Genomic DNA, 27,910 nt, shown 5'->3' on the forward strand with positions numbered 1-27,910 from the left:
ACATGAGCAATTAGGGTTAAGTGCCTTGCTCAAGGGCACATCGACATATTTTTCACCTAGTCGGCTTGGGGATTAGAATCAGTGACCTTTCGGTTACTGGCACAACGCTCTTAACCACTAAGCTACCTGCCGCCTCAGGTGGTCTTTTCAAACAGCTTACACTAAAAGGGCATTGTCATCATTTTCACAATTTCACAGTATTATTCCCACCTCATAATGTGAAAATATATCTAAAACACAGGAAAATGTAGTTTTTGATTGCACTGGGCCTATAAGGGCAGATGAATGCATGCAAGGGACTTACCTTATTAGTGGTTCTGAATGGGCGTCTGTCTGTAGATAGACAACCAATCAGCTAGAGAAAGATGAATCTTATAGGAACAGCAGATTCAGTGTAAACACATCAAATCAAATTTAACACATTTTATTTGATTTTCAGAGCTATGGTTAATGGTAATGAATGGGAAAACTGAAACGTAAGGTCAAATTCCAATGCTATAAAGAGGACAAAACAAAGATATTGGTATAAAATACTTTAATAAATAATTGGATTGTTCTAAGAACAAACACAAATTCCACTAACAAACCAAGATGCAGCTGCTCTTTTGTACAAAATAATTACAATGTTCTGCACATTCAGCCCATGCTCTGGGGCTAGTGGGATTCTGCTGACTGGATATTGGTAATGATTTGAATTCCTTTATCATAAACATTTTTGAAAGACAATTCCTGTCCGAGAATAACAATATTAACCTGTAAAGAACAACAAAAATCATTTTCACTACCACTGCTGAGGTAATGCTCAATGGGTTCTCTTCCTGTCTTAGTGCAGAAACAGGATATAATACAAACACTGGACAACAACCACAACGTCAACAACAACAATAAAACTTGTTCCCTTCATTAGACCAGTATTGAAAGCAGAAATCCGGTGCACCACTGCAGGGCTTGGTAACTGAGTGCTCCTGAAAAGCAGCAGTGTATTCATCAGGCTCCATCCCAGACAACGATTAAACCACAGGATTGATCTGATAATGGCCTTGAATTGAAATGTAGTTACTCCTGATTCCGACCTAAATCACAATGATGAAAGCCTGCTAGCACTGTTTCTGATTCAGATAAACACATCCCATCCATGCACTGGTACACCCCTGCAATATAAAAGGACATTCTAATGTTCACATACAGTAGCATAGTGAAAGGGAGATGGGGAGCCAGCATTCATTAGGGAAACTCCCAACAGATAGCTCCTACTAAAGCAGCAGACAAGGACAAGCCTAGAACTAGAACTAACAGCTCTGCTCACTCACAATTTTAAGTAATAAATCATAAAGCAAAACAAACAAGCACTTATAATAATTTGTTTCTGTCAATGCTAATTTGTTTCTGTAAGTGGGACCCTTGATATTGTCCATAAATCTGTATAAAACCAGCCCTGTGTCAACGGACACTAATAAAACGGAATGACATCATAAAAAACAAACAAAACAATCTTATTCTTTAGAATAACTATAATAAAAAGGGTCACTTAAGTTACTAAATTCAAATATACATAGCCATTTTATATTTACAAATATACATATTCAAAGAAAAACCTTTATGGTGATATGAAGAGTTGTGAAAGGACATATTTTCCCTTCATATGAATTATTAAGTTCTGGATAAATTCTTTGAATGAGATGAAATAATTAAAGAAGGGCTGAAGGCACTTTCTACCAAAGCAAATAGTGAAATAATAAAGCATCTAGGCTTGCAGGAAGTGGTAGAGTAAAATGCATGTTAAAGGGATATACTGTACATAAAATCTTTAGAAGCATGGACATGTCATGGAAAATATGTTTATGTTTATAAACTAATGCTGATGAGGTGTTATATGCTGCTTATAGCTTTCAAAAGGTCTTATATATAACATTTTACATCATTTTACTTATACAAATGACATTATTATACCAAGAGAACAAAGAAAAGGCCCACAATGCGGGTTAAGGCAGATATGGACTAAATGCACTAGTAGTAATGTAGTAGTACAACGACAGCTGCCATTCAATGGCTCTCCATAGTCCTCCAATGGCAGTGCTCACGCCAAAGTCACATGATACACAATCTTCTCAGTGACATGCTGTGAAAAAAAGAGCCCATCCTTTAAAGGGAGCGACAGTTTGTAAACAAAAAAAAAACAGTGTGATTTCAACTGAAATTCAGGTCTATTTTTGTTGCTGAAATGTTCATTTGCAATGCTTTTAGTAGGTAAGAAGCCTCCATGTTGCAGACAAAGAATGAAGTCAAATTAAATGTAAAACGTGTCTGAAATCTTCACTGTTGGTGTTTATGTTTTTCTATTAGATGGAGACATTGTCTTTAGTTTGAGGTCCCATCTCTAGGCCGTGCTCATACATAATGGTCTTTGACATCTTCGCTGACGTTGGCAGCGCTGAGGTTTTTACACCGGTTGTCTTTCGGGCTGTACGCTGTCCGGTGGGGTGGTTTGACAGGGGCGCTACGCATCGTACAGATCACTCCCCCTTTGGCCATCATTTTGTCCTGCACTCCTGCCAAGGAGCACTTTTGGGTGGAGCACTTGTCTAGCTCCATCCCTCCTCTCCTCAGCTCCTCCTCCTCTCCGTCCTCCTCCTCTTCTTCCTCAGCCCCGTCACACGTTCGGTCTGGAGGGCTCATGAGTTTCTTACATTCGTGCTGAATGTCTTTGTCTCGGTTGTCTTTGTGCTGTGGCAGGCTGACCCTCAGCGGCTCCAGCTGGTTGTTGACGGTGCTGTCCTCCGCTGCAGACTCTCTCTCACGCTCTTTCTTTCTCTTACGGGTCCACCACACACACACCACGATACAGAAGATCCACAGCACACTGAACACCACGCACAGCACTGGCACCAGGTGGTCTGGAGACAGAAAGTCCATAAAATTATACTTTACTATCATGTACTGAAATGCTACCTAATCGAAGCACAGTATAAGAACATGCAGACAGTTAACCCAAGTCTAGTCCGGTCACTTACCCACAGACTGGGGCATGACCTGCGTCTCCACTTTGACCTCCACCACGGCCAGCATGACAGTGCTGTTGTGGCGTTTGGACAGGGCACCGACGATGGCACTGGCAGCCTCCTGGATCTGACCACGGTCTCCATTCCGCTCCTGACCATCCTGATCATACGACTGGAGGAGAGGGAGAAAGGAGGAGAGATGGTGAGTCAACACAACAGGATAGAGGGATTCACTCCTACATTCACACTAACCCCCCCCCCCCCCGGTAGAGCACACAGTGGGTGTAGTTAATTGCCTAATAAGTGGACCAGAGAGTCCAGGAGGAGCAGAGGGAGATTAGCTGGATGCTGTGCACTTCAATTAGGAGGAACAATGGAGAACAGGCAGAGATGTGGCTCCCTGGTGCTCCCTGGCTAGCCAGTCAGTCAGTAGCCAGTCAGTCAGTAGCCAGTCAGTCAGTAAGTCAGTCAGCAACACTCCTCTTTCTTCATTCTGGGTAAGCAGCAGCTCATTCACACACACACACACACACACACACACACACACACACACACACACACACACACACACACACACACACAAACTGTGACACACAGCTCCTCACCCCTTTCTGACATCTAACAGCCTCTGTGCTTCAGAGTGGACTACAGGCCTCTTACTGAGGACTCATTGTTTCTGGGTCGCCATAGAATATCTGTACAGATACATAGAGTCAACTGGATGGGACTAATCTGCCAAACCCAGATCCACAATACAACACTCATATTATGTTGAAATGATGTGATTTCATGATCATGTTGAGATCAAGACTATTTCATAATGGTCTAAGAAAGCACAAGCCTGATAGGGTCTAAGGAGTTTCATTATTGAACCCAGTACAAAGCTACTAGGACGTCAGACGCACCACTCCTTTTCCTGTATGTCCCCTAACATGACTACATCACAAGAAAAGGCCTAATCCCCTCCATTAAGGGCTTAGTGCCCTGTAGCGCCTGATTTCCCCTGTGTCTGACTGGAGAGGAGAGCCTGGGTGGCCACACCAGTCCCAGAGAGAGGGAGAGAGAGAGAGAGAGAGAGAGAAGAGAGCGAGAGAGAGAGAGAGAGAGAGGCATTTCATATACACAGGTCTATGAAAAGCGAGGGAGGAAAGACTGCACAGTAACAGTAAGGTGTACCAAAGTAAAGCTAAATGTCATCCAGATGTTCAGGCAAAGGACGTTGCGCTTCAAAAGGCTCTCCACTTTTACAAAGAGGAAAAGAAAAGGCTCCAATTTTACAAGTCTACTCTGGAACCCATTTACAATGACGAATTAAGTGTGTGATTTAATAAAGTGAAAGAAAGAACGTAAAGGGGTGAGGTCCTCAGGGCTAACTGAAAAAGAGAAGGGAGAGTGACTATTCTTGCAAGCGACAGTGGGAGGTAAGGAGGAGGTAAGCGGGGACCATTGGCAGATGGCAACAGCTCAGAGTCTGAAGGTGGGGGGCTGAGGTGGGATAGGGGTGGTGAGGTACTCACCATGGCAACCTCCACGGCGTCACTGTTGGAGTAGGACAGGTCACAGAGAATGAGGAGCGTGCGTTCTTTAGCCAGGGTCTGGGTGATGGGAAGGTACCTCAGCTCCGAGCAGATGTTCTCCACAGTGGTGCCCTTTGATTAGCAAACACACACACACAAAGAATGATAAGAGATAGCCATTAGCATTTTCGGCTGAGGTGACTGCCAGCTCCTAGCTAATTCCATTCACTTGAATTCTCTGGTAGAGGATCGGGGAAGGTGTTGTCGGAGATTCAAGTCTACTAAAAAACATCTGCAAATGAGATCTTATCTTTTTTTAAATTAAATACCTCATTAAATGTCAGTCAGGTGATGATGACGTGCACTCACCTGTGGAACTTTGTCTCTGTTAAAGATGAGTGTGATGCGGGCACAGCTGTTGTCCAGGTAACCACTGTTGGGTTCACACTGGGTGTGGAGGGGCAGAGGGGGGTCGGGGGTGGAACACACGCCCCACTGGTGGCAGGGCTTGGCGAAGCAGGTGAGGAATTGGTGTTCCACACATTCCTGTCCTCCAGGACACGGGGCACTGCTGTCTGGACCGGGAGCACCTCTCCGGAGCAGGCAGGGCCGTCGGCCACACCGTACCTGTACATACACAAACAGAGGTCAGGGAGGCAGCACACACACACACACACACACACACACACACACACACACACATCATCACTATATGTAATAAAAGCATGCAATGCTCACCTTAGAACAGCGCACATTGCCGTTGACACACTGGCAGGTATTACACTTCTCCTCCCATCGACTGCCGTGAGGAAATTGCAAGCCAGAGTAACGACAGGCCTTCCCGATCCCTATGACTGCAGAGAGGAGAGAGAGGAGCAGGGTTAGGACTAAGGCAATATCAGGGTCAGTCCTTAGAAACTCTTCCTTCCACGCATGAGGTCAATGGAAGAAAGTATACCCGCTACATGGATACAGTAATAAAGGTATTTTCTCTACACTCTTAGAAAAAAGGGATCCAAAAGGGTTCATCGGCTATCCCCATAGGAGAACCCTTTTTGGTTCCAGGTAGAACCCTCTGTGGAAAGGGTTCTACATGGAACACAAAATAGTTCTACCTGGAACCAAAAGGGTTCTACCTGGAACCAAAAAGGTTTCTTCAATGGGTTATCCTATGGGGACAGTTGAAGAACCCTTTTAGGTTCTAGATAGCACCTTTTTTTTAAAGAGTGTATAGCTGCAGTGTACTCACACTCTTGACAGTGAGGCCCAGCCCGGCCCAGGGGACACACACAGAGGAAGCTGTTGATCTCATCCACACAGGTAGAACCATAGGCACAGGGAGATGACTGGCACTCATCTATGTCTGATGGGGAAACAAGAGGACCTTACTATACACATATCTCTAGTCTACTGCAAGGTACCTAGCTATAATATCATCACAACAGGTTCTCATGTCTGGCATCCCCACGTGAAAAATAGACCCTCTCTGAAAAGGGGGAAAGGAAAGAGGATTGTCCCTGAGAATGTCAGACTGAACTGACCTGTTTGCAGAATACAGCTGACCTCTCCTCACAAGAGAGGTCGGAGGTTAAGACAGGCTTCCTAAAGGCTTCCTAATCTGTCCCTCACAAACAATCAGCTCAAACTCCCCCTGTCCCCTTTCACCCCTGACCCCTCCAATCTGACCCCCCACACCCCTCTGGTTCCCAGGGACTCACTGATCCGGCAGTCTGGTCCGGCGAATCCCGGGGCACACTCACAGCGGAACCAGTTCACGCCATCCACACAGACACCACCGTTATAGCTGGAGGAAGGAAACAGAACCACACATCAATACGTCAGCCCATACCATAGGAAACATTGGCGCAGGTGCAGCAGCATACACAAGCCTGAAGGCTCAGACTACAAAGACAATAGGGCCTTCACATTCTCAGGTCTAGATCCCAGCAGCAGAATTCCAAGGCAAGGGACTAGAGACTGTGGTCACTAAAGCTGATCCCTTATCAATGTCCAGACTTCATATGCAAATCCCAAACTGACCCCATACTGTGCTCGCCCTATACCCCCTGCTACCCAGCCCCCCTCTCCTGCCTACACTGCCCCATGCTCAGGGGTCAGTGGTGAAGAATAGGGCGAGGGGCGTCTCTTTCCACCCCACTACCCCCCTGTGCTAATCCCCCTGTCAGTCATTGTGGTGGCGGGAGCCTTTGTCCACTCAGTCCCTCTGATCCACGGGACCCTGGAATACCCAGCTGTCAGGCCCTGCACAGTTCTGTAGAGGAGTCAGGGATTCACACACTTCCCCTTTCACACACACAACTTCATAGAACAAACTGTAATGGGAAATCTCTGAGCATTAAATTAGATTTGTGAGATGAGCGGTGTGTGGGAGTCATGTGTTCCTGTTTTAAAACCAGAACACTGAGAGATTATGATCTAATATGGGTGTGTGTGGGACTGTACAAGGAATGGGATAAGAAGGCTTGGTCTCATAAACAGGTGCCAGCACTTGTAATAGAACCAGTACTGGATCCAAGAGGTTTAAAATACTTTTACAAGTACTTTGGTTAATTTAATTAATTCAACTTACCAGGGTTGAGGGTTGCAGTCATTAGCATCTGTGAAGAGAGGGGATAACACATAATTACAATCAGTGTCTTAGTTTATGATTATAACCTGGAAATAGTTCAGTAAATGGTGCCTTACTCTGAGCACATGTGGGCCCCTCCCAGCCATCCTTGCAGATGCAGGTGTAGGCATCACCTGCTCCGACACAGGTCCCTCCATTCTCACACGGGTTAGAGTCACACGTACTGTTCTTGGCTGACAAGATAAATAAAGTATGATGAGCTTAGAAACTACTTTTCACAAAATGTATAAGCAATAGGAATCCTATGGAGCCTACGGACCAGAGCAGGCTATTGGACTTTTCCTTGAACGACATAGGCAAATCTGTGCAATAATGGTTTCTCACCTGTATTACAGGTGCTGCCCCGCCACCCTGAGGGACAGGTACAGCGGAAGGTGTCCCCGTGGTCGAAGCACGTCCCCCCGTTACTGCAGGTACTGGAATCACACTGGCTCTCACGTGAGTGGCAAGTCTTGCCTTTCCAGTTGTCCTGGCACTGACAGTAGAAGTCGTTGAGCAGGTCCACACAGCGACCTCCGTTCTTACAGGGGTTCCTACTGCACTCATTCACATCTGGAACACAACCACCAGGGATCAGTTAGAGAAACACACACCATGGAGAGGTACATTAAAACCACCCAGGGACACATACACGCACACAAACACTTACCCATGTCACACAGCGTGCCCTCCCAGCCGTCAGGGCAAAAGCACTGGAAAGAGCTGATCCCGTCAATGCAGGTTCCTCCATTCTTACAGGGAGACGGCACACAGTCGTTTATGTCTGTGAGGGAGGAGAGACGTATGAATGAGGATGTGGATGATGAGGAAGACGATGATGATACTCATACAGTAAGTCATTGGTGTGTTACAGTAAGGACCAGGATGTTAAGTCTTATGGTATGATGATGGTGATGATTATGATGATGAAGTGTGATGATGATGGTGTGTGTCTGCTCACTCTCGTGACAGTATGTTCCAGTGAAGCCCGGTTCACAGGAGCAGGTGAAGTTCCCAGCAGGCTGGCTGATGCAGCGTCCGTGTGGGCCGCACACATTGGATGAGATGTGCCACACCCCTTCCTGTGTGTCGTTGGTGGCCACGGCGACGGTACAACTGTCAATCACTGGGATCAAAACAGAAAGAACGACAAGAAACTGTTGGTGAGATAGACCTGAGAGGATTGGGTTGAAATGAGGGTTGATCTTGAGGTTGACCTGAGGACTGAGCAGCTTAAGAGCAGGTTTCAGTTTAGGCTAGACAAGAGAACTGCCTGGTTAGTACTTTTACAATGGGTTGAGTTCTTTGAGTTATGATGACAACAATAGGTTTATAGATTGGTTTGTACCTTCACAGGGGTTGGTCTTACAGTGGTCCTTGAGCTCAGAGCAGGTCTTGCCCTCATAGTCGTCAGGACAGGCACAGTAGAAGTCTTCCATCAAACTGTGGCACTGGGCCTTGTTCTGGCATGGGTCAGGGCTGCACAGGTTGTTCTGCACCTACGGATGGACAGATGGAAGAAAGGGTAGATGAATGGATAGACAGATGTAGAAATAGATCATGGTTGTGTATAAAAGAGAAGATCTGACTTGTCGAAGGTCTGGAAAGGACTATAGCTCACCTCACAGGTGGTGCCAGTGTACCCATGTGGGCACTCACACATGAAGCCGTCCAGCAGGGTGTGGCACCTGCCCCCGTTCCTACACGGCCCGCTGGCACAGCTGTTCCTCTGGATCTCACAATGCCGGCCCACAAACCCCAGTGAGCAGGCACACACATAGCCTCTTCGCCCCTCCTGTACGGAGCGTAAGGAAAAGATATGTCACTCATACCCATGATGTTAACCATAGATATAATATGAATGGAGGGCATCAAACATGGTGGCTAGATTGCCTTATTGAATACAGTTTCCTACCTTGCAAATCCCTCCATTCTGACACTGTCCATGGCAGCTGTTGACATCTGTAGAGGGGAAAAGAGATAACTTACTAATACAGGTCAACAGATAGGACAGGGGAACATGCAGGGGTGGCATGCATGTGATACACAAACAAAACATAGAATGTGCAACTTGGTTAATACTTCAAAGAAACTCTCAAGGTGCAGGAAGACACGATGCTGTTGGTTAAAGTGCATGCAGTTAAAGCCAGTGAGGTCGACAAAAACCTTCAAATATATCTACAGGATGTGCTTCTCATAGTCATGTAAAAACACGATCCATGGATCTAGATAAGTATTTGTAGGACATAATAAAGCAGCTAGAAAGAGCCTGAGAGCCTGAGATAGGAACAGACCGGAGTGGCCAGTGGCCCAGGTAGGTGACAGAGCTAGCTGCAGGCAAAGGGGACAGAGGCACATGATTGACTGATACTGACTGATGTCACAGTTCTGGCCGGCCCATCCTCGAAAGCAGGCACAGTGATATCCACCAATCAAGTTTTTGCAAGAGTAAGCATTGAGGCAAGGCTTCCCCATACACTCATTAGCGTCTGCAGAGTGGAGACAGAGAGAGATGAGAGAGAGAGAGAGAGAGAGAGAGAGAGAGAGAGAGAGAGAGAGAGAGAGAGAGAGAGGACAGAGATAGATCTAAGAACCAGCATTCAAGCCCCACCACCAAGCAGATCTCTACAGTGCAAGGCTACACACCTGCCTTTAGAGAACTTTCTCAACTCAGTTGAATTTTATTGCATTTTTTGCCATCCATTTCGCTGGCTCTGCCTCCTTTCCTGACCATTACTTTCAGTTCCCTACACAATTTCTGAATGGACCTATTCTCTGACATCAGAGCTCTCCCAGTGGTCAGTTCACAAGGCGATGGTCACTAACACCCTCTCCCTTGACTGACCAGAACACAACTGCTTTACCTCAGAAGTGAGGAGCACCTGTTGGGCTGCGGACACCTGACACCCCTCTCTCAGGTACCACTCGCTCGCTGAAAGGGGAACCACCTGCGCGCTGAGAATAACGGACTGCGTAACACAAGACATGGAGCTTGTGTTCCTCCCTCAGCGTGTTTACAGGTTATAAAGCGTTTCCGCTCCACTTTCTACTCCACGGAGCTAAATAGTGGTGTTGGGGTGAGGCTCTGCTCTTGGTGTAGACTAGAGTACAAACCCCTTTTACCCCAGTCTGTAGCCAAAGATAACCCCCTGTCAGGCTATTTCTGTCCCCAAGGCTAGCAGTTGCCAGGCTAGGTGTTATTTATAGCTTTACTTAAGTCACCTGGCTCGGGTTGCACATCATGTCCAGCTTTCTACATGGACATGCATGCACCCATTTCAAATGAGTATCCACGCCATAGTACTAGTACAGGCTCAACAGGGTGAGAGACACAAACAACCTGATACTGGACGAGCACAGAGATTCCTGGCATACGATCGAACAAGGCAATATCAATAACATTTCAAGTCAAGATTCAATAACACATCACAACATATCACATTCACTTCAAATCAAACACATAATTGAATTTAGCATGCAAACTCAAATGATGCTCCCCAGGACATAATTTTCTCCACATTTGGACATGCTTTGCTCCAGTTTCCCAGGCAGAGGCTGTGCCCGCAGAACTCTCTAGTCTGAAAGATAGGCTAATGTACAGACCCCCCCACCACCTCTCCATTCCAGGCTTACCTATCTGGCAGGTCTTCCCAGCCCACTGTGGGAGGCAGAGGCACTCAAATCCGTTCTCCATGTCGATGCAGGTCCCACCCTGAGCACAGGGGTTGGACGCACACTCATCCATGTCTGGGACACACACAGTGATGTTAGGGCTCAGCTTTGTAAAAACATGGAGGCACACACACACTTTGGGAGGGGCAAGATCGTGACTCACTCACCTTTAGCGCAGGTGGGCCCTGCCCAGCCTGCAGGACAGTGGCACTCAAACCCAGACGGTACCTCGTGGCAGGTGCCCCTATTGGCACAGGGGTTAGACACACAGGCGTGTTCCGCTGGAGATAAGTGGCCAGACATGGGGAGAGAGATGTGTCAAAGTGACGGATGACATGGATTGCACAACAAAATATACAAGTAAACTATCAACCCTAGGACATTGGCACTGACAGAATTGAATTTGTGATCTTTGATCAGTTGTTTGAGGCGTAATGACTGACTCACCTATCTCACAGTTTTTGCCTGAGTAGCCGTCAGGACAGGCACAGTTGTACTCATCTGGCTCCGTGTTCATACACCTTCCTCCGTTCTTACACGGCTTGTTCGTCCCACAGTAGTTCAGATCTGGAGAGAATGATATAGGAAGGATTACATTTACATGTTAACGGTCTCATATGAACACATCTAAAGGATTAAGATGGTAAACAATATGTTTCAGATCGAATACATTGTTATAACAAGACTTCATATGGTCGGACATGAAGGCATACAGATGCCATCCTGTTCATCCTGTTGTTGCAGGAATTTGTTGTCTATTCAAGGTTTTAAAGGGCTTCTAAAGTTTGTAATTTCCACAAAATGTCAGACTCGATTTGCACTAATCAAAAATGTATCAACCCCTACAAAAAATGTCCATTAATTATAATCCACAAAACAATGAACATTTCCTGTTGCTGCAGGACTATTTTACTGCTGTAGCAAACTAGCTCAAATTAAGATCCTACCTCTGTACTGTTACACATTGCTAAATGTAGTCTCTCCATCCTCCTCTCCATCTTGTAACTCTGTAAGTGATCTCCTGCTCCTAGTAGTCAATCTAAACTGACCTCTGTTGACCACCTGCTGCTGAGGGGCTCTAAGAGGTGACCTTGTGCTCTGTGACACTACAGTGAGGTCAGGGGTCACTGTAGCGAATGTGTTAAATGTACGGTGGGCCAGGTCTGGTCTGCTCTAATGTCTCACCTTTGTCACACAGCAGGCCTCCCCAGTTCTTCTCACAGCTGCACTGCCAGGGCTTGACGCAGGTCCCGTGGACACAGCCTGGGTAGGGCAGGCAGTTGTCACAGAATGGACCCTGCCACCCATACGTACACCTGCAAGACAGATTAGAGACACCATTAGGGGGTGTAGATCAGCTAATTGAACCAAGACCCATAGGACAAGGCCTTCTACACTACATCAACCACATGACATACCTACGAGTACGTGTTCATGTAAATGTCAAGATAATCTCCATCAGGAGCCAGACACAACGTCTTCATCAAGGTGACCAGTGACACCCCTTCCCTTCTGAGGCTCCTAATCTTAGATAGAGGGCAAGGGACGGGGACGGGGATGGAGGGGTGGGTAGTCTAGAAGCGGGAGCCTTGGTGAAGGGTTAGCTAATCTGTTGGTTTATGGCAGCACTCTGTTATTCCAAGGCCAGCGGTAACCTTGCCCCACCTGTCCTGTCACTTCTCTCCTTGGGCTATTTTAAGACCACTCTCCTGCAAATGGACACCAACCAAACCCTACACTACTAGTTGATATACTGTACTGGAGTGAATGTACTGCTGGGTGCTGTGTGCTAACATGTTCTGTAGTATACGGCACTGCAGTCACACAACACGTGGTGCAGTACTACTTTGTGTTGTACTCTACTACTGTACAAGTGTAAAAGTACTGAAATATGCAGTGGTGTGGTACTATATACCAAACTGTATGTTAGTGTGCTGAGGTTTAGTGTATACAGTAGCTCGAGGGCCAGATCGGGATTTCAAAATTCAGTGGAGGGCCGCACAGAATTTTTCCTGACCGATTTATTCATCAAAAGCAATTTGCAGGCCAGAAAAAGGGCAGTTAATTGAAAACGTATAGGTCCATTATAATATTATAATTTCTACATAGTTTTAGACATTCAAGAGTAGCCTGGAGTATTTTTTTCTCCCAAAATAATAATTCCGGCCGGATTGAATGGGCTCGCGGACCGGATCCATATGTTGCATTGAGAGGCCCTGGCCACAGTGGGAGCAGGGAGAGACCATGGTGGCCACAAGGCTAGGGTGGCATTGCCATTACCAAACAACGACCTTACCATTTTACATTTTAGTCATTTAGCAGACGCTCTTATCCAGAGCGACTTACATGAGCAATTAGGGTTAAGTGCCTTGCTCAAGGGCACATCGACAGATTTTTCACCTAGTCGGCTCGGGGATTAGAACCAGCGACCTTTCGGTTACTGGCACAATGCTCTTAACCACTAAGCTACCTGCCGCCCACAGACCCATCAATGGAGGGCTCTTAGCTTAGCCACTGTAAAAATCTTTGTTCCACTCCTCCAGCCATTTTCAATGAAAAATGCTTTCTTTTATGAGATGAGAACTAAATCCAACCCGTCTCTTACTCACGGCTATCCCTATTGAACAGATCCATAGGTGTGGTACAGTATCCACATCAGAGAGATACACAAGAAGGTGGTCTTCCAAGATAATTTGACATGGAATACTTAGTTGGTTCAGCCGTGCAGACAAACATGTACGTGACTAAGGCTGCTGGATGGAGTCCACACTCCCATGAGGGGTGTGCCAGCCAAAACAGGCCCAGGATAGGAAGAGGGGATTGGGGCTGCAAACATGGGCAGTAGGGGCCCTGAAACACCGATGGAGGAGGGGAGGAAACGCTGTGTGAAAAACAGGCTGCTGCTACAGCTACAGGCCAGGTCTGGGACAGGAAGGAGAACAATAGGTCCTGGATCAGACTGGAGGGGGGGATAACACACTCTACGTTCCATAGAGAGGTGGGACGGGGGGGGGGGGGGGGGGGGGGAATGTGGGGGTCAAGCTCTGGTATGCGATCAATCCTGTGTCATCATTATCATCCTCATTGAACTCAAAAAGAGCTCCTACCCATTATCCAGCCCATTATCCAGCCCATACATCCAGACACAAATCTCTGTCAAAGGGATGTCAATGGACACAGTGGTACAAAGAATGAAGTTAACCTCTACGGGATCGGTGTCACGTATACGTATACGGGACGGTTGAGGTAACGTGTGCTAATGTGATTAGCATGACTGTTGTAAGTAACAGCAAACTTTCCAGGACATAGACATGTTTTATATGGGCAGAAAGCTTAAATTATTGTTAATCTAACTGCACTGTCCAATTTACAGTAGCTATTACAGTGAAAAAATACCATGCTATTGTTTGAGGAGAGTGCACAACAACAAATAACTTATCACGGCAACTGGTTTAATACATTCACCTCTGAAGGTAAATAATGTACTTCCATTCAGTAATCTTGCTCTGATTTGTCATCCTGAGGGTCCCAGAGATAAAATGTAGCATAGTTTTGTTTGATAAAATCAATTTTTATATTCAAATGTAGGAACTGGGTTCTACAGTTTGAACCCCTGCTGTCTCTGGCTCCACACCCACCCCGCCAGGCCATCTAGATGTGTGAAAGTTAGTGTATAAGCTAATGATAAGCTTTTACCAGATCTAATGTGTTATATTCTCCTATATTAATTTCACATTTCCACAAACTTCAACGTGTTTCCTTTCAAATGGTATGAAGAATATGCATATCCTTGCTTCAGGTCCTGAGTAAGATTTGGGTATGTCATTTTAGGCGAAAATTGAAAAAAAGGGTCAGATCCTTAAGAGGTTAACCCAGACTCACGTGCATTCTCCTGGGGCACTGCAGGACCCTTGCAGCAGGTTGCAGCCCTGCTTGCAGATAGCTGTGAAACATTGACAAAAGGATTCACACATTTATTCCTAATATCATTAGAGGGATATCTAAGGATTAGTTTCACTGTGTAGGCTGCTCCCCTACTCACCAGTTGTACAGTAGGTCCCCATCCAGCCCTCCATACATCCTCTATTCCCAAACTGGTCACACACGTAGTGGCCATGCCCGTCATCGCGTGGCCGGCACTGCTTGTTGCACTTGCTGCCATAGTAGTTCTCGTCACAGCGCATGCGGATGCTGTACTCAAAGTTGGCTGTAGGACCGTTGTGTTGGATAGTCTGTCTGTCATCTCCAGGGTTGATCATTCCTTTACGGACACTTCGCTCAATCAACAGATCCTCACCTGCATGAACAAACAAAAACCAAGAGATTTGATCATCATTCTTTAATGGACACTTGACAACATGCATACAACTTAATAGTCAAAAGGGGGATTCCGGCTAGCCCCTTATTCAATGTTAGAACCCGTATGCCTCAGTACAAGTCCTAGTAGTGTCTAGAAGCAGGAGAGAAACTCATCTGACAGAACACTGTTGTTTATCTGCTGCTGGAGATCAGTGAGGGTGACGCAAGGTCAAACACCACCTCTGTTTTCAAGAGCATGACAGAAAAACGAAGAAGGAAAATAAACCCAAATAGAGGGTGTAGGGCCAGGGCTGCAGGAGCTTGATAACCAAATGCTTTTTTAAGTTTTCCTGCTTGTGAAATGCGTTTTGTCCCTCTCTCCCCTTTCTCAGGAAATCCAGCTCTGACTCCTTCGGAGCCAGGGAGGAAATAATACGAGACGGGAACAGACGAGGAAGGGCGACATAGGAAAGGGCCTTTAGCTTTTTCTCAAGGAACAGAAACACCATGATCCAACTGGCTTGGCTGCTGCAGCCACATCCACAGCCCAGGACTGGGCACTGAAGAGGGGCCAAACAACAGGTCCTCTCCCCTAGTTGGATGGTGGGCTGATATTGGACAGGTAGTCAGGACTCTAAGGAATTCTAGGCCTCGTCATTAGATGGATTCTGTATAGCCTACCTTCAGTTATGCAGATATTACTATTTTATTATCTCTTTCTATCTTACTTACTACAAAGTCCAGGCAGCCGCGCTTACTTCCAAAGTTTGCTCTTGATAAAGAAGTTAAAAAACACTGAAAACTGGTAAAATATTCACTTGCTGTCCTGATTTTCTAAATTTTACTGCGAGTTAACACACTGGCACAGATTATCAGTCCCTCTCTGCCACCTGAAAACTCAAGCACTCACTCTGCTCATTTCCAGCAATTAGATATAAAAATACAGACCAATCATGGGCTCTCTCAGCGGTGAAGGAGACACTCAGAGAGAGGCCGCTGTTACTAGGGAGAGCAGGCGGAGGGGTGTGTGTGGTGACTACAACACAGGCTTACACAAACAATGAGGGGGCTTCAACAACGAGCATTTGACCAAGTCAAGAGCGACATAATTGTCTGTTTTCAAACAGCCAAGATAATTTAGTCGTGCGTGACTAGTGGCATGGTTGTCGTAAGCCAATGTCTGTTGTCAGGCTGTTTTCAGCATGCTAAACTTAGATATGGACACAACGTTAGTAGTCAAGTAACATTAGCTCACTCATTAACTGATTAACAAGATACTCCTCAAGACAACCTTTTCTAAAAGTATTTTACCGGTACTCCTGATAGCAGCCAACTGACCATATTCGATTTATCCATCCCCTCTATTGTTCTCTGATGATGTTAAACTGTGTGTTAAGAAACACTAACACTAATAGCCATGCCACCACCTAATAAAGAAACAATGGTGCAGCCTGTCTGTTTAGTGTTTAAACACAGAGCCAGTCGCTGGGGCTTCCTGGAGGATAAACAGCCCTAACATAGACTATTTTTCCTGAGCCCTATCCAACCCACTGCCCCCACTACCCTATTCAGATCACTGCCCTATCCAACCCAGTGCCCTATCCAACCCAGTGCCCTATCCAACCCACTGCCCTATTCAGCCCACTGCCCTATCCAACCCACTGGCCCTACTGCCCTATTCAGCCCACTGCCCTACCCAACCCACTGGCCCCACTGCCCTATTCAGCCCACTGTCCTATCCAACCCACTGCCCTATTCAGCCCACTGCCCTATCCAACCCACTGCCCTATCCAACCCACTGCTCACTGCCCAGGCTTAAAAAATAGAAGTTGTTACAAACCAATACAGTGCTCTCAAACCAATACAGTTCACAGCCACGCTGCGGACTACATCAGCAGCAGTCCAGGCTGCCTGTCTTATCAGTGTTTCCAGGCTCAGCAGCAGTCCAGAGTAGAGGTCTTTATGGGTCCAACAGACCCAAAATTCCAAGATCCAACCAGGGATCTGAGCGGGTCTGGGTCCGGGTCCTAATTCTGACTTTTGTCTCGGATTTGGGCTGGGTCTCATATAATTGCTAAGGGTCTCGGTATGTGCAATTAAAATTGATTTACCGACTAGACCCGTCCTCTGTTAATTTAATGTGTGAGGTGATGAGAACGTTGCAAGCTTGTTTTCTGTGTCAGCCAATTGCAACTCAATAAAATGTTTAGCTTATGTCCCGCTGAAACTGGTTCCGGCCACTCACCTCACATGCGCCTGCTGCTGAGGAGAGTGAGCGAGAGTGAGTGAAAGGAGCCTTGGCCTTGGCTACTGTTGATTGCGAAGATAGAGGCCTTTTTCATTGAAGTAACACAAGCGTTAGAGGAGAAAATGTACAGTGAAAAGAAGCCGACAAGGGGAATGTCCTCCGTGGGTGGACAAAGATGAGAAGAAGGTTGGCGCGCGGCCAAATGGACTGTGTGCAACTCACTATTCAGGTTTGATGCAATTTTCTAACTTTAGTTATTTATTTTCGTATTTATTCTAATTTGTTTTATCATTATTATTATTATTGTATATCATTATTATTATTGTAGGCCTATTTAAGAATCTAAACCAGTTCTTTGAATATGCAAAAAGTGTTTTGTTTCATTTCGTTGGCTAAATTAAGTTCGAACTGTCTTTTTAATTTTGTGCTCTATATTTAGTTTAAGATAGGTTAAAAGTAGGCCTGTTGTAAAATAAATATCATTAGCCTATTGCTGTCATTTGTTGGGTAGGCATACGGTAGGAGCTCGCCTTTGTTGGCAATTCCTGCAATAGCCTGTTCAAAACTTCAAAACTTTTGTGAAAGTTTAAACAAGGTCAGTTTAAATATGCAGCAAGTGTTTTGTTTAATTCTGTTAAGCCATTTTCATTGGCCAAATTAAGTTCCTACTGTAATGTTGTGTTTGCCGCAATATAATAGAACTACTGGTAGGCCTATATAGGGCTCCTCGCACTCTAACCATGGAAAGGAAAAAGAAGGCAAGATGCAAAACTAAATTTAACACCGCAATACAATAACCTGCTCATATTTTCCCGATAAACAATGACTTGACTTACTTTTGATATTACCCTAATAAAGTTACGAAACTTTTGTGAAGGTTGGTATGGCTATTATTAGTCTTAGCTACTGCAGGCCTATGAAGGCAGTGCGCACCGGCGCTCCAACTCTCTACGACAGTTTAACTTGGTGAGGAATAATGTTTTAGGCCTACCAGAGTTACTCCTTTAGTTTAACAATATAATGCTTATCTTTATAAACAATATTCTGATAGAAAATGTATGAATTAGCCTCCTTCTGTATGATAGTAGCCTATCTGAAAAGGATAAAGAATGCATGTTGGTGTCAGGAACATGGCGCCGTTATATCTCTATCTTTCTCTCAGTCTCTCCAGTCTCGCTAGGCCTAAGCTTCTCTTCCTTTATATTTATTTTTTTAATATTCATATCATAGGCCTAGGCCTATAGGCCTTTATGCATTTAGTGCTCAAATCTCTGACAGCTGATCCGTGAGGTGGACAATTCTTGTTTAGGAAATTAAAAATCAATCAAACAATAGGCTATACAGTTTTTAATATGCTACACATCGAAACACAATTAATCGTTTTTTTTGGTCATTTGTTATAGGCAGTTTTTAAGGACACGTAAGTAATTGTGGATCATTTGGCCAATATCACTCGTTTATTGATGCCACTGGCAGCGCCCAGTCGGGGGTTTCTTTCTCTCTCTCTACTCTCAGATCTGAACGGGTCTCTCGGATCCGAACCAGCACTGGTCTGTTTGGGTCTGCTTTTCCACAGGGCTTTTCAGAACAGGTCTGACTGTCCGTGGGTCCGGAACGGGTCTCCGTTTAAAAAAATATTATTTATGCATATTGGGTCGGGTGGGAAAGCCACGGATCCCTTTCAGAACGGGTCCAACTTTTTGGACCCTTGAAGACCTCTAGTCCCTGTAACAGGCTGCCTGTCAGTGTCCAGGCTAATTTAGCAGCAGTAGGACTGTCAGAGTGTCAAGGCTGCCTGTCAGTGTCCAGGCTGCGATAATGAAGTGGCGTGCAGTAGCACAGCAGCTGCTGGGACGGTAATTAGCAGACAGACATCAGTGGAAAGAAAAAAGTTGTGGTCCATAATGAATGGCTTAACGAGATGATGTGCTCACAGGTTTTATAGAGAGACATGGACATGAAGCATAAACAGTCTCCCAGTGAGTCCGTCCCTTAGGCCAGCAGGGCGGGAACTTGCCTGGCAATATGAATGGCCAGCCTGCAGCATAGGAATGCACAGCATCTCAGACAATGACTGTGTAGATCAACAGATTAAACATGTGTTATAAATCCTTGTGACGTATAGGGACAAAGGTTTGATGTGCTCACTTACCACCACTAAAAGTGAGCTGAGTTGAAAGTGGAGGGATGACAGCTGACAGACTGACCTGACATAGTGCACATGCATGTTGAGGGGTCAAACACTGAGACAGAGAGGTGAGCTGGTTGTTGTATGGGTCTGTTTGCTGTGGTTGGTCTATGGCAGCTCAAATTGACAGTCCATTTTAATCTAGAGCCAGGGCTTTGCATTGGGGACTTTTCTTCCTCTTGTGCTGCTATGAAGCTTCTTTGTGTGAAGATGCATTGTTCCTGTGAATATCTAGAGCTGACTCTCAAGGCTAAGTTATGCAGCACTGAAAACAGGAGTGTGTTACAGAATCTTGGATTGGTGTGTATCGCATGTTTACCGGGGGGAAAAACACAAAGCCCTTGTCAGGTTACGTCAGCCATTGATCTCGCCTCTCTTTGGTCCTTGAAAAGTCATTGAAGTTATGGTAGCCGATTTTGAAATTCTACTGCTCCAATATAATTATTCCGTGATTTCATTTCTGATCAGTTTTTATGAGAGATGTAAGAGCTTTCGTTTGTTTCCCAATGTTTCAATTGAAGGGTGTTGAGCTAGTTTGATGGTTGCGCTTGTTTCGGTAAAACTATGTGCAGTTATTATGAGTAAGACAACATCGAATGTTGGCTTCAACTTGGTTTTCCATACAAAGTGTTCCATTACAAAGGGAACACGGTTTTAGGTCGCTTTCTCATTTTAAAACAACATTGGAAATGGCGAGACTGACTTAGCTACCACATGGACAGACTTCATCGGGTGCTAATTTAAAAGATGGCTAGTCATTATTAGCCTGGTTCTGTTTGAAATGCAGGCACATTATGGAACACAGACCAGGTATATGTAAAAAAAACATATATAAATAGTTGGTGCCACCAAATCATGTGCTGGTGCCACCAGTGGAAAACCAGTGCCACCAGTGGAAAAAGTTAGTGTAGAACCCTTCTGTCACTTCTAAATACGTCCCTCACCCCTAACGACATATTTTCATGGGAGACACTGAGGCCTGGCCGGCTCTCCTTTCATGTCGTAGTAAATACCTGGAAAGCTGAAGTGTACTGTACTTACCACTGCTGCTATGTGTACCATTGTCCCAGTCCCACGCTTCCACGATCAGAGTGTACGCCCCCTGGAAGAGAGACACACAGGGGATCATCAGGGGGTTATTAGAGTTCATACTCCCCACACACTGACACAGACAGACACACAGACAGACACAGTCACGGACACATGCAAATTCCTACAGAATGTGGAATGCATTACATAAGGAACACATGATGATGATGATGATGATGATGATGATGACACACAGTTTGTGAGTAAATGTGGATGCTGCTGGTGGGAAAATAACTCTGGTTCCCACACTGATGTCACTGATTAGCTGGATATCAGCCTGAGGGTAGTTAACAAGTGCAACTACTGTGGGGATAAACATCTACTTTGAACCACCGACTGGCACCGAACACATTCCAATACAACACAGGTGATTAGGCTGTTAGCTCAAGACTCGCTGATGTACTTACTGTACAGTGATATCATTTCCTTGAAAGGTACACACATACTGACACAATACAAAATCTAACAGCAGCAGGCTTTCTTCAACTGAAACTCCTGGGGAGTTATTTGGGTATCAGTACACCAAAGCCAGAAAGGAGTTGGCTTTCTGTCAAGTGTCAGGGGCCAGTCCAGCAGATGTGAGTTCCCATGCCCCAGGTCCAGGTTGGAAAGGTAGATTATACACTGGTCAGATTAGACGGGAGGGGAGTTGTAGACTTTGGTCTGTCATTTTACAGAGAAACCTTTTATGAGGTCAACCTAAAAAACACCTAGCACACCCACACCTAGCGAAACAAAGCTGACCTAAGCTCACCAAAAATCTCCATTGACTTAAAATGAGAACATTCAAACAGGTGAAAAAGGAGCAAAACATTTCTGTAATTTGGATTCTAAGAATGTTAAACTGCTGAGTATGTGGAAGGCAGAGGAGTCTCGTTCCAGTCCTTGATCTCCCGCCCCCCCAGAAGTGACTTATGACACAGTCCCCCTTCATCATAAAGAGAGGATGAGGAGGCACATTCTGACCACAGGCATGTGTCTTTCACACTGCCACAGAGTACACAAAGGTCAAGACCTGAGCCACCTACAACCGCCCATCACCATAGTCGGTGATGTATTACTCAGTCTACAATACATCATAATACTCCATCTACCACCATCAGAGCTAAATGAAATCACACAATGGAGGGTGTGACACAAAGAGAGGCTGCCTCCGTGCCCCTCTGCTGTCCTCCCCTGCCTCCCCAGCCTGCCCAGCCTCCCCTGCCTCCCCAGCCCTGCCTCCCCAGCCTCCCCACTTCTACTGGCCCGGCCAGGCTCCAATAACTCTGGCAGGAAAACAAGGTTTGGCTGTGAGTGACAAATCAGACTACCGCCTCCCATTCTCTTCCTTCCCCTGTCAGTCAAATATGACTGGCTATGATTTATGAGGCTGGAGAAGGGATGATAATAAGGGATAATAACAGTGTAATATCTTAATCAATCTTCCTTTAATCAATCTGAAATGTCACAATGACTGACTTCCAGACAGAATTGATGGGCTCCCTGTGTGTATGTGTCCTTGAGGAGAGGCTGGAGGCTGGGAGAGGCTGGAGCAGAGGGTGGGGCTGTGGGGTGTCTGTAGTGTAACCTGATGGACCAGGCAGGGGCAGCAGACGTAGCACTAGATACTTGACACCTCCCAGCCAATTTATAAGAGTCAGAGGGATTCGAGTTTTCATTAGCCCACTCCTCACTGCCTTCACGTGTTCAATGAATAAATGACTGTCCCCCTTCAATCGCCTGTGTCCTAACACACTGCAAACACACAGGTGCTGCTTTAACTAGGGGTCTTCTACATCAAAATGACTCAACTCAACATTATCTTTTAACACTAATAGCAATATGGTTTCACAGAAAGTATGCCCAACATCATTTTAACACCCAATTAACGACTTTAGTAGAATTGAGATGAGAGGGGGAAAAACAGCAACACCTGTCATCTCACACCTGTTAAGATATTGAAATGAATAAAACATGTAGGACCCAGTAGGGTACAGTGAGGCTGGCTTATTTAGCACATTATTAACAGAAAAGCCCTGCTCTAAGGAAGGCCTCTCCTAACCAACAGCCTCCACAGGATACTCATACACAGGCTACTCATTCCGCAAATCAAAACAAATCTAATCAAGCCTTTTATTGCTGGGTGTCCATTGAAGACCAAAATGAGCCAGTTCATTGTTCCCAGCCAAGCTGTTGAAACTCTATTTCACAGGGTCTTCTTCGGCCACATTAGAAAAGAGCTTTCCACATTGTACAGTAGGTCTTAGGTTAACTTTCACAATTTATTAACATTAACAGGAAAAACATTTTTTTAATGTAACTTATTTTTGTTATCCTCAAGTGATTAACACACATCTCTTTTCAATCTAACATTTCAGATTATTCTGACACCAAGATGACAAGCAATGAGAACTTCTGGAGAATGGCAGCATGCTCAAACTCCACATACAGTCTATGAACCAAGTAGCGAGTGCCCATGATAATATCCTGATAAAGACTAAGCCTGACATACCCTCAATCTCTGTGACACACACTACCTGTATTAGAACTGCTGTCCCTCTCCACAGAACAGCATTGTCTTTAGTTTCCCCAGGACCTTGTAATGGTCACCAATCCAGGAATAAGTCAGCGTCCATTGCCAACAGCCTCTCACTTCAAAAAGGAAACCCAACACCAGCGTGAGGCGTTGAACACAAGATATGTCACAGGCCTACTTCGGAGTGCAACACAAGAGAGGCCTTATGTAAACGCTCTCCAATCCACTCCTGACATTTTCCCATCCTCTCTCTCTCTCTCTCTGTCTTTCTCCATCTCTCCACTTGTTTTTATAAATAACACAATACATGCAGACAAAAGCAGAGGAATAAACTCATTGTTTGGCCTGAAAGGCTCAGTGACAAAGGGGAAGCCTCCTTTTCTCCAAGGGCTCAGAAAACTGATATTTTGTGTTGGGAAAACCCCACTTATTCAGCACAGCAGAGCAAACTCAGCAGAGCATGAGTTTAAGACCCTGATCACTGGGAATCACTGCATGTAGGCCTATTCTTGCATGTCAATGATAAGACTGAACATTTATTAATGTACGCTGGATTGGCAAATTGTGAGGCTCTCACGCAATTAGCGCACACACACACAAACGGCCTGATGACGACTGTTGGATGTTAAATTGGAGTGAAATCCAGAATGTACCGGGGTTCCCTCACTTCCCTACAACAACAACAAGGGTTGAGTAACAAGGCTACTAACTGAGACACAGGCTCTAGATGTTGTAATCGTTGAGAAATCCTGATGTGGATGAACCCTCACCCGCTTCACCCCAGAGGAGAGAGCAGTGTTACAACAGCCTTCCTGAGTTCCTAACCATTTAACAATCACAAATACAACCTGAAAACAAATTATCATCATATTTGACCACCAAAGTATAAGACAGAGATGCATAAAAAAAGCCATACAATGATATTACAGTGGGCAGCTGCTGATGTCAGGTATTGGGAGAGAGAGCTGCAGTGTGTAGAGGGAGGTCTCAGTTAATGATATCCATAAAGTCTAGGATTTAATTAGCCCTGAACACAAAGCAGCAGAGGGAGGGAGGGAGGGATGGGGGCTTTGCTGTAGTCCTCCTGGCCTGGTGGGCTGGCTGGCTCCAGCTGAACTCCACCAACCATGTGAACAGGTACTGGAGGCAAGTGGAAATGAAACTAACTGGCTGTGTAATAACATGCTAAGCATCAGCACCAGTACCAAGAAACCAGAGACGTTAAGCTTATGCACCTATGTATCATCATCCTCGCCAAACAAGGGTCTCTCACTTTGAGTTCAGTGATATTTCCAATCATCAGTGTCATGTTATTATGCATGAGTTATGCACCACTTTACGACTTGATAGTTAACAAGACAAAAAGGAAAAGGTCATCCTTGTGGCCAAGCTGAAGTTCTACCTCTGGAGCACCCAAGCACAGCCTGATCAAAGCTGACAGAGTCTCACAGTGAAATAAGAAATATGGCTAGGGATAGATGGGGAGAGTAACAGCCCCTCATCCATTTGATTTACTCCCATAGGGGTGATGGGAGGACAGATTGCCTCTCAATATAACACACATCAGAGAATAAGGAGGAGCAGGGAACAAATTAAATTAAATGGGTGTTTTTCTCCTGGAGTCAAACATTGAGTCTTAAGTGACTCTGAAGAGCCGGATGGCTCCTAAAAATATATCTCCCTTGTGACAGAATCCTCACAGAGGGAAGAGAAGAGGCAGCCTCTCTCTTTACAAGCATCCATCTCTCCCTCACTCCATTTCAAGAGAAATATGTCACTAAAGACCCAAACAGCCTGAGGGGTTAATCATGAAGAAGAAATGATCATTGAGTGACAGAACAAAAGCTTTTTTCTCTTTAATTCATGTCAGGAGCTAGTGGCCTAGATATTCTGACCAACCGGTGATGCCATCATAGTCTACAGGGCATGCCTTGATAATATGAACTCTATTAGGGTTATCAGTCAACAAAATAGGCATTCCAGTATGCTGTACATGCTGTTTACTACAAATGTCTGTCATTTGCTTTGAAAGTAAACTGGGAAGCTATTATTGTTCGTGTAAAAATAAATGTGGAAAGAGGGGAGACACACAAACTATTAGGGGTCTCCAAACATCTGACAGCAAGCATCAAACCAAATGCAGCTGTCATGTAGTGTTGGGAGTGTGAGGCTACTGCTGTGCCCTACTGGTGGTCTCAAAACACCCCCACTCTGCAGTAACCAAAGTCACCTCCTCATCCACACAGGAAATACTACCTGGCCAGCTCAGCACACCCTGGTGGTTTCAGGACCAACACTAAAAGTACACAACACTTGAATGGTTATGACATGCTGCTACACTAAACCAACAGTTACAGTAGTTAATGGGAGAGAACATTACCTTCTTCTGGACTTTTAAAACTATTTTGAGACCAATGTCTGAACATTGAAGAGCACATCCACTAATATACCCTTGACTGGCCAATCACAACAATGGAAAACTTAAAAGGGTTCTCTCAGCTCCACAATCTTCTCTTTTGTTCTGTATACATAGAGAATAATACTGACCCGCTGAATAGAGAGACAATGACCCAATAATGGACAGACCAGTGAACCTGAGAGGCCAGAAGTAAAGGCATCCCCTAGCCCAGATGGATAGGGATCTTCTGGGATTTTCGCTTGTTTGAGTAGTGGTGACACTGATATCCACTCCCTATGTCACACACAACTTAGTGGTAATTGTATCTGCCAAGGGCCCCAGGTTACAACTTCCATCTTTCCCTCCCGCTGACAGCTGACCATGAGGACTGATGAATGGATAGGTCACACAGCCAACCAACCATACAACAATCCTCACATTTCCAAAATGAGCCAAGTCATTTTGTTTATGAAGAGAGGTATTTGTTCAACATCACTTTGATGCATTGCGAGTTTCCATGTCTATGTGCTGGACTGTAGGCCCATCTCTGTTGGGTAGAACCAGCCAAAAATATGATTGCATATTATTTATTACTAGGTTACTGTGATGATGCACCAATGAATGATTGCAACCACCCTGCGCGCAATTGTACTGTGTCGGCAATTTCGATTTTCAGACCTTAGGAGAAAGGCGTGTATCCATTGACTTACAGAACCAAAGCAAAACCAAAGTTAATACATGTAATTTGCTACGAGTAAAATGTGTATGTGTTCTTGACATTCGTGCTGCGTAAAATAAACACCGGTTTATGCGCATCATGTGCGATTATCTGGAATGCACTAGGCCGAATACCAACTGAGCTCTAACAATGACATTAGACATGATGTGCAGGCCATTCCTACCATTACTTTGTACATGATAAAAACATTTACCACCTTATTACGCACAGACAATTCTTACACGTAGAGGTGGTCTCCAAAGTGGCCAAGTGGACACTGGCAATAAAGATGCCAAGCTCACAGCCTCATCCGGTTAGGACTCGACTAGTGACTATATTTGACTATTAATGAGTCAATGAATAATAGCAGGCCTTATGCAGTGGATCAACAGCTGTAATAATGAAGTATCGTCAACTTACCGGCCAAGCGAACTGGAATGGGATGACGATCTTTCCACCATCGTTGATTCGGTTTTGATTGTTTTTGGCGCTCTTAAATTGAAAACTATTTCCGCCGATAACGTTAGTAGATCCAGTTCCATAGATGCACAATCCCGTGGTCGTGACCTCCGTTTGGTATTCCTTTAGACACACTCTGAAGTACGTATCACACTCATCGCTGCTACATCTGAGATCCTGCGTGTTCCTTTCGCCGTCGCAGCAGTCCCCGTCCGACAACTCACCATTTGCGTTCTGTACCGCAATCAGCTGCAGCTCAAAATAGCCTGAGGACTGGGACACCTATTAATAACATTTGAATAGAAAATAAATACATGAAGCGCGTAAAGTATTTAAGTAGGCTACAGTAGGTTAAGCATGTTGCACACTTGAACATTACATTTTTTCAAAATGTTTAGTTGTTTCAGGCTGAGTAGGCTATCAACAAAGTGGTTTTAGATCCACTTGCACATTTCTAGTAAGTGGAGAGGTTTTGGGAGATTTGTGTTTTTAATTTATAATTATTTAATATTATTAACGTTGCTTTATACAAGAAATGTATGTTTTTTAAAATATCTAATTTTTACCCATGAAAGCTGATTGATAATACCTATATTATAAATTATAACCCAGGTATGAACACTGTCGATACATTGCGCTGATTGCAATGACTCAGTGCAAGAAGAATGCAAAACGAATTCATCCATAACGACGCTCCAAACTAGAAATTCCAAGATCACATGATTTAACTGTCGACGACGTAATTTAATTAGAAGTGGAATTCTAAAAAATTGAATTTACAAAATGAATAAGACCTCGTCTGCATGAGCCACTCGCCCAACTGCCGATCAATTAATTTGATCTGACAATATTAAAATAAAAAAAGTTCTCACCTCAGTCCACACCGTCAGAAGAAGACACACTACTGACAGGCAATTCGAAATCCCCATACAATTCCACATGTCTCCGTTTGATTAGTGTAGGCTACCATTAGGAAACATGTATTTATTTCACAGAAACTGCCGTTGAACGGCGATGTATCTTTTTCTCCTAGCATGCACGATGTGAAAGCGTGATCTATTCCCTACTATATCTCCGAATGAAGAGTAACATAAGATGCGTACTAGGGACACCCGAGGCAGCGTACTGCTGGTCCAGACACACGACTTTCCCCCACCGTTCGAATCACTCAACAGC

At 45.0% G+C, this 27,910-nt stretch overlaps 1 protein-coding gene across 2 annotated transcripts; it reads right to left on the minus strand.

Annotated features, from left to right (window-relative positions):
* Positions 1 to 522: 522 nt before the first annotated feature.
* LOC311145988 (protein jagged-2-like) lies at positions 523 to 27,910 on the minus strand. Of its 2 annotated transcripts, XM_084182403.1 has the most exons (25): positions 27,607 to 27,910; positions 26,696 to 27,016; positions 20,594 to 20,654; positions 14,860 to 15,114; positions 14,700 to 14,760; positions 12,003 to 12,133; positions 11,265 to 11,384; positions 10,985 to 11,098; positions 10,779 to 10,892; positions 9,521 to 9,634; positions 9,061 to 9,107; positions 8,767 to 8,940; positions 8,494 to 8,644; positions 8,107 to 8,271; positions 7,816 to 7,929; positions 7,491 to 7,718; positions 7,223 to 7,339; positions 7,107 to 7,134; positions 6,235 to 6,320; positions 5,766 to 5,879; positions 5,255 to 5,370; positions 4,886 to 5,143; positions 4,517 to 4,648; positions 3,012 to 3,171; positions 523 to 2,894 (listed from the first exon to the last, which is right to left on the minus strand). In XM_084182403.1, the coding sequence occupies exons 1-25, from the start codon at positions 27,673 to 27,675 to the stop codon at positions 2,389 to 2,391; spliced, it is 3,756 nt and encodes a 1,251-aa protein (XP_084038529.1). In that variant the 5' UTR covers positions 27,676 to 27,910; the 3' UTR covers positions 523 to 2,388. The 2 variants fall into 2 exon arrangements, with proteins under 2 accessions (XP_084038529.1, XP_084038530.1); XM_084182404.1 differs by lacking the exon at positions 9,521 to 9,634.

This window comes from Coregonus lavaretus, assembly GCF_964263955.1.
Source record: "Coregonus lavaretus genome assembly, chromosome: 18".
Taxonomy (NCBI): domain Eukaryota; kingdom Metazoa; phylum Chordata; class Actinopteri; order Salmoniformes; family Salmonidae; genus Coregonus; species Coregonus lavaretus.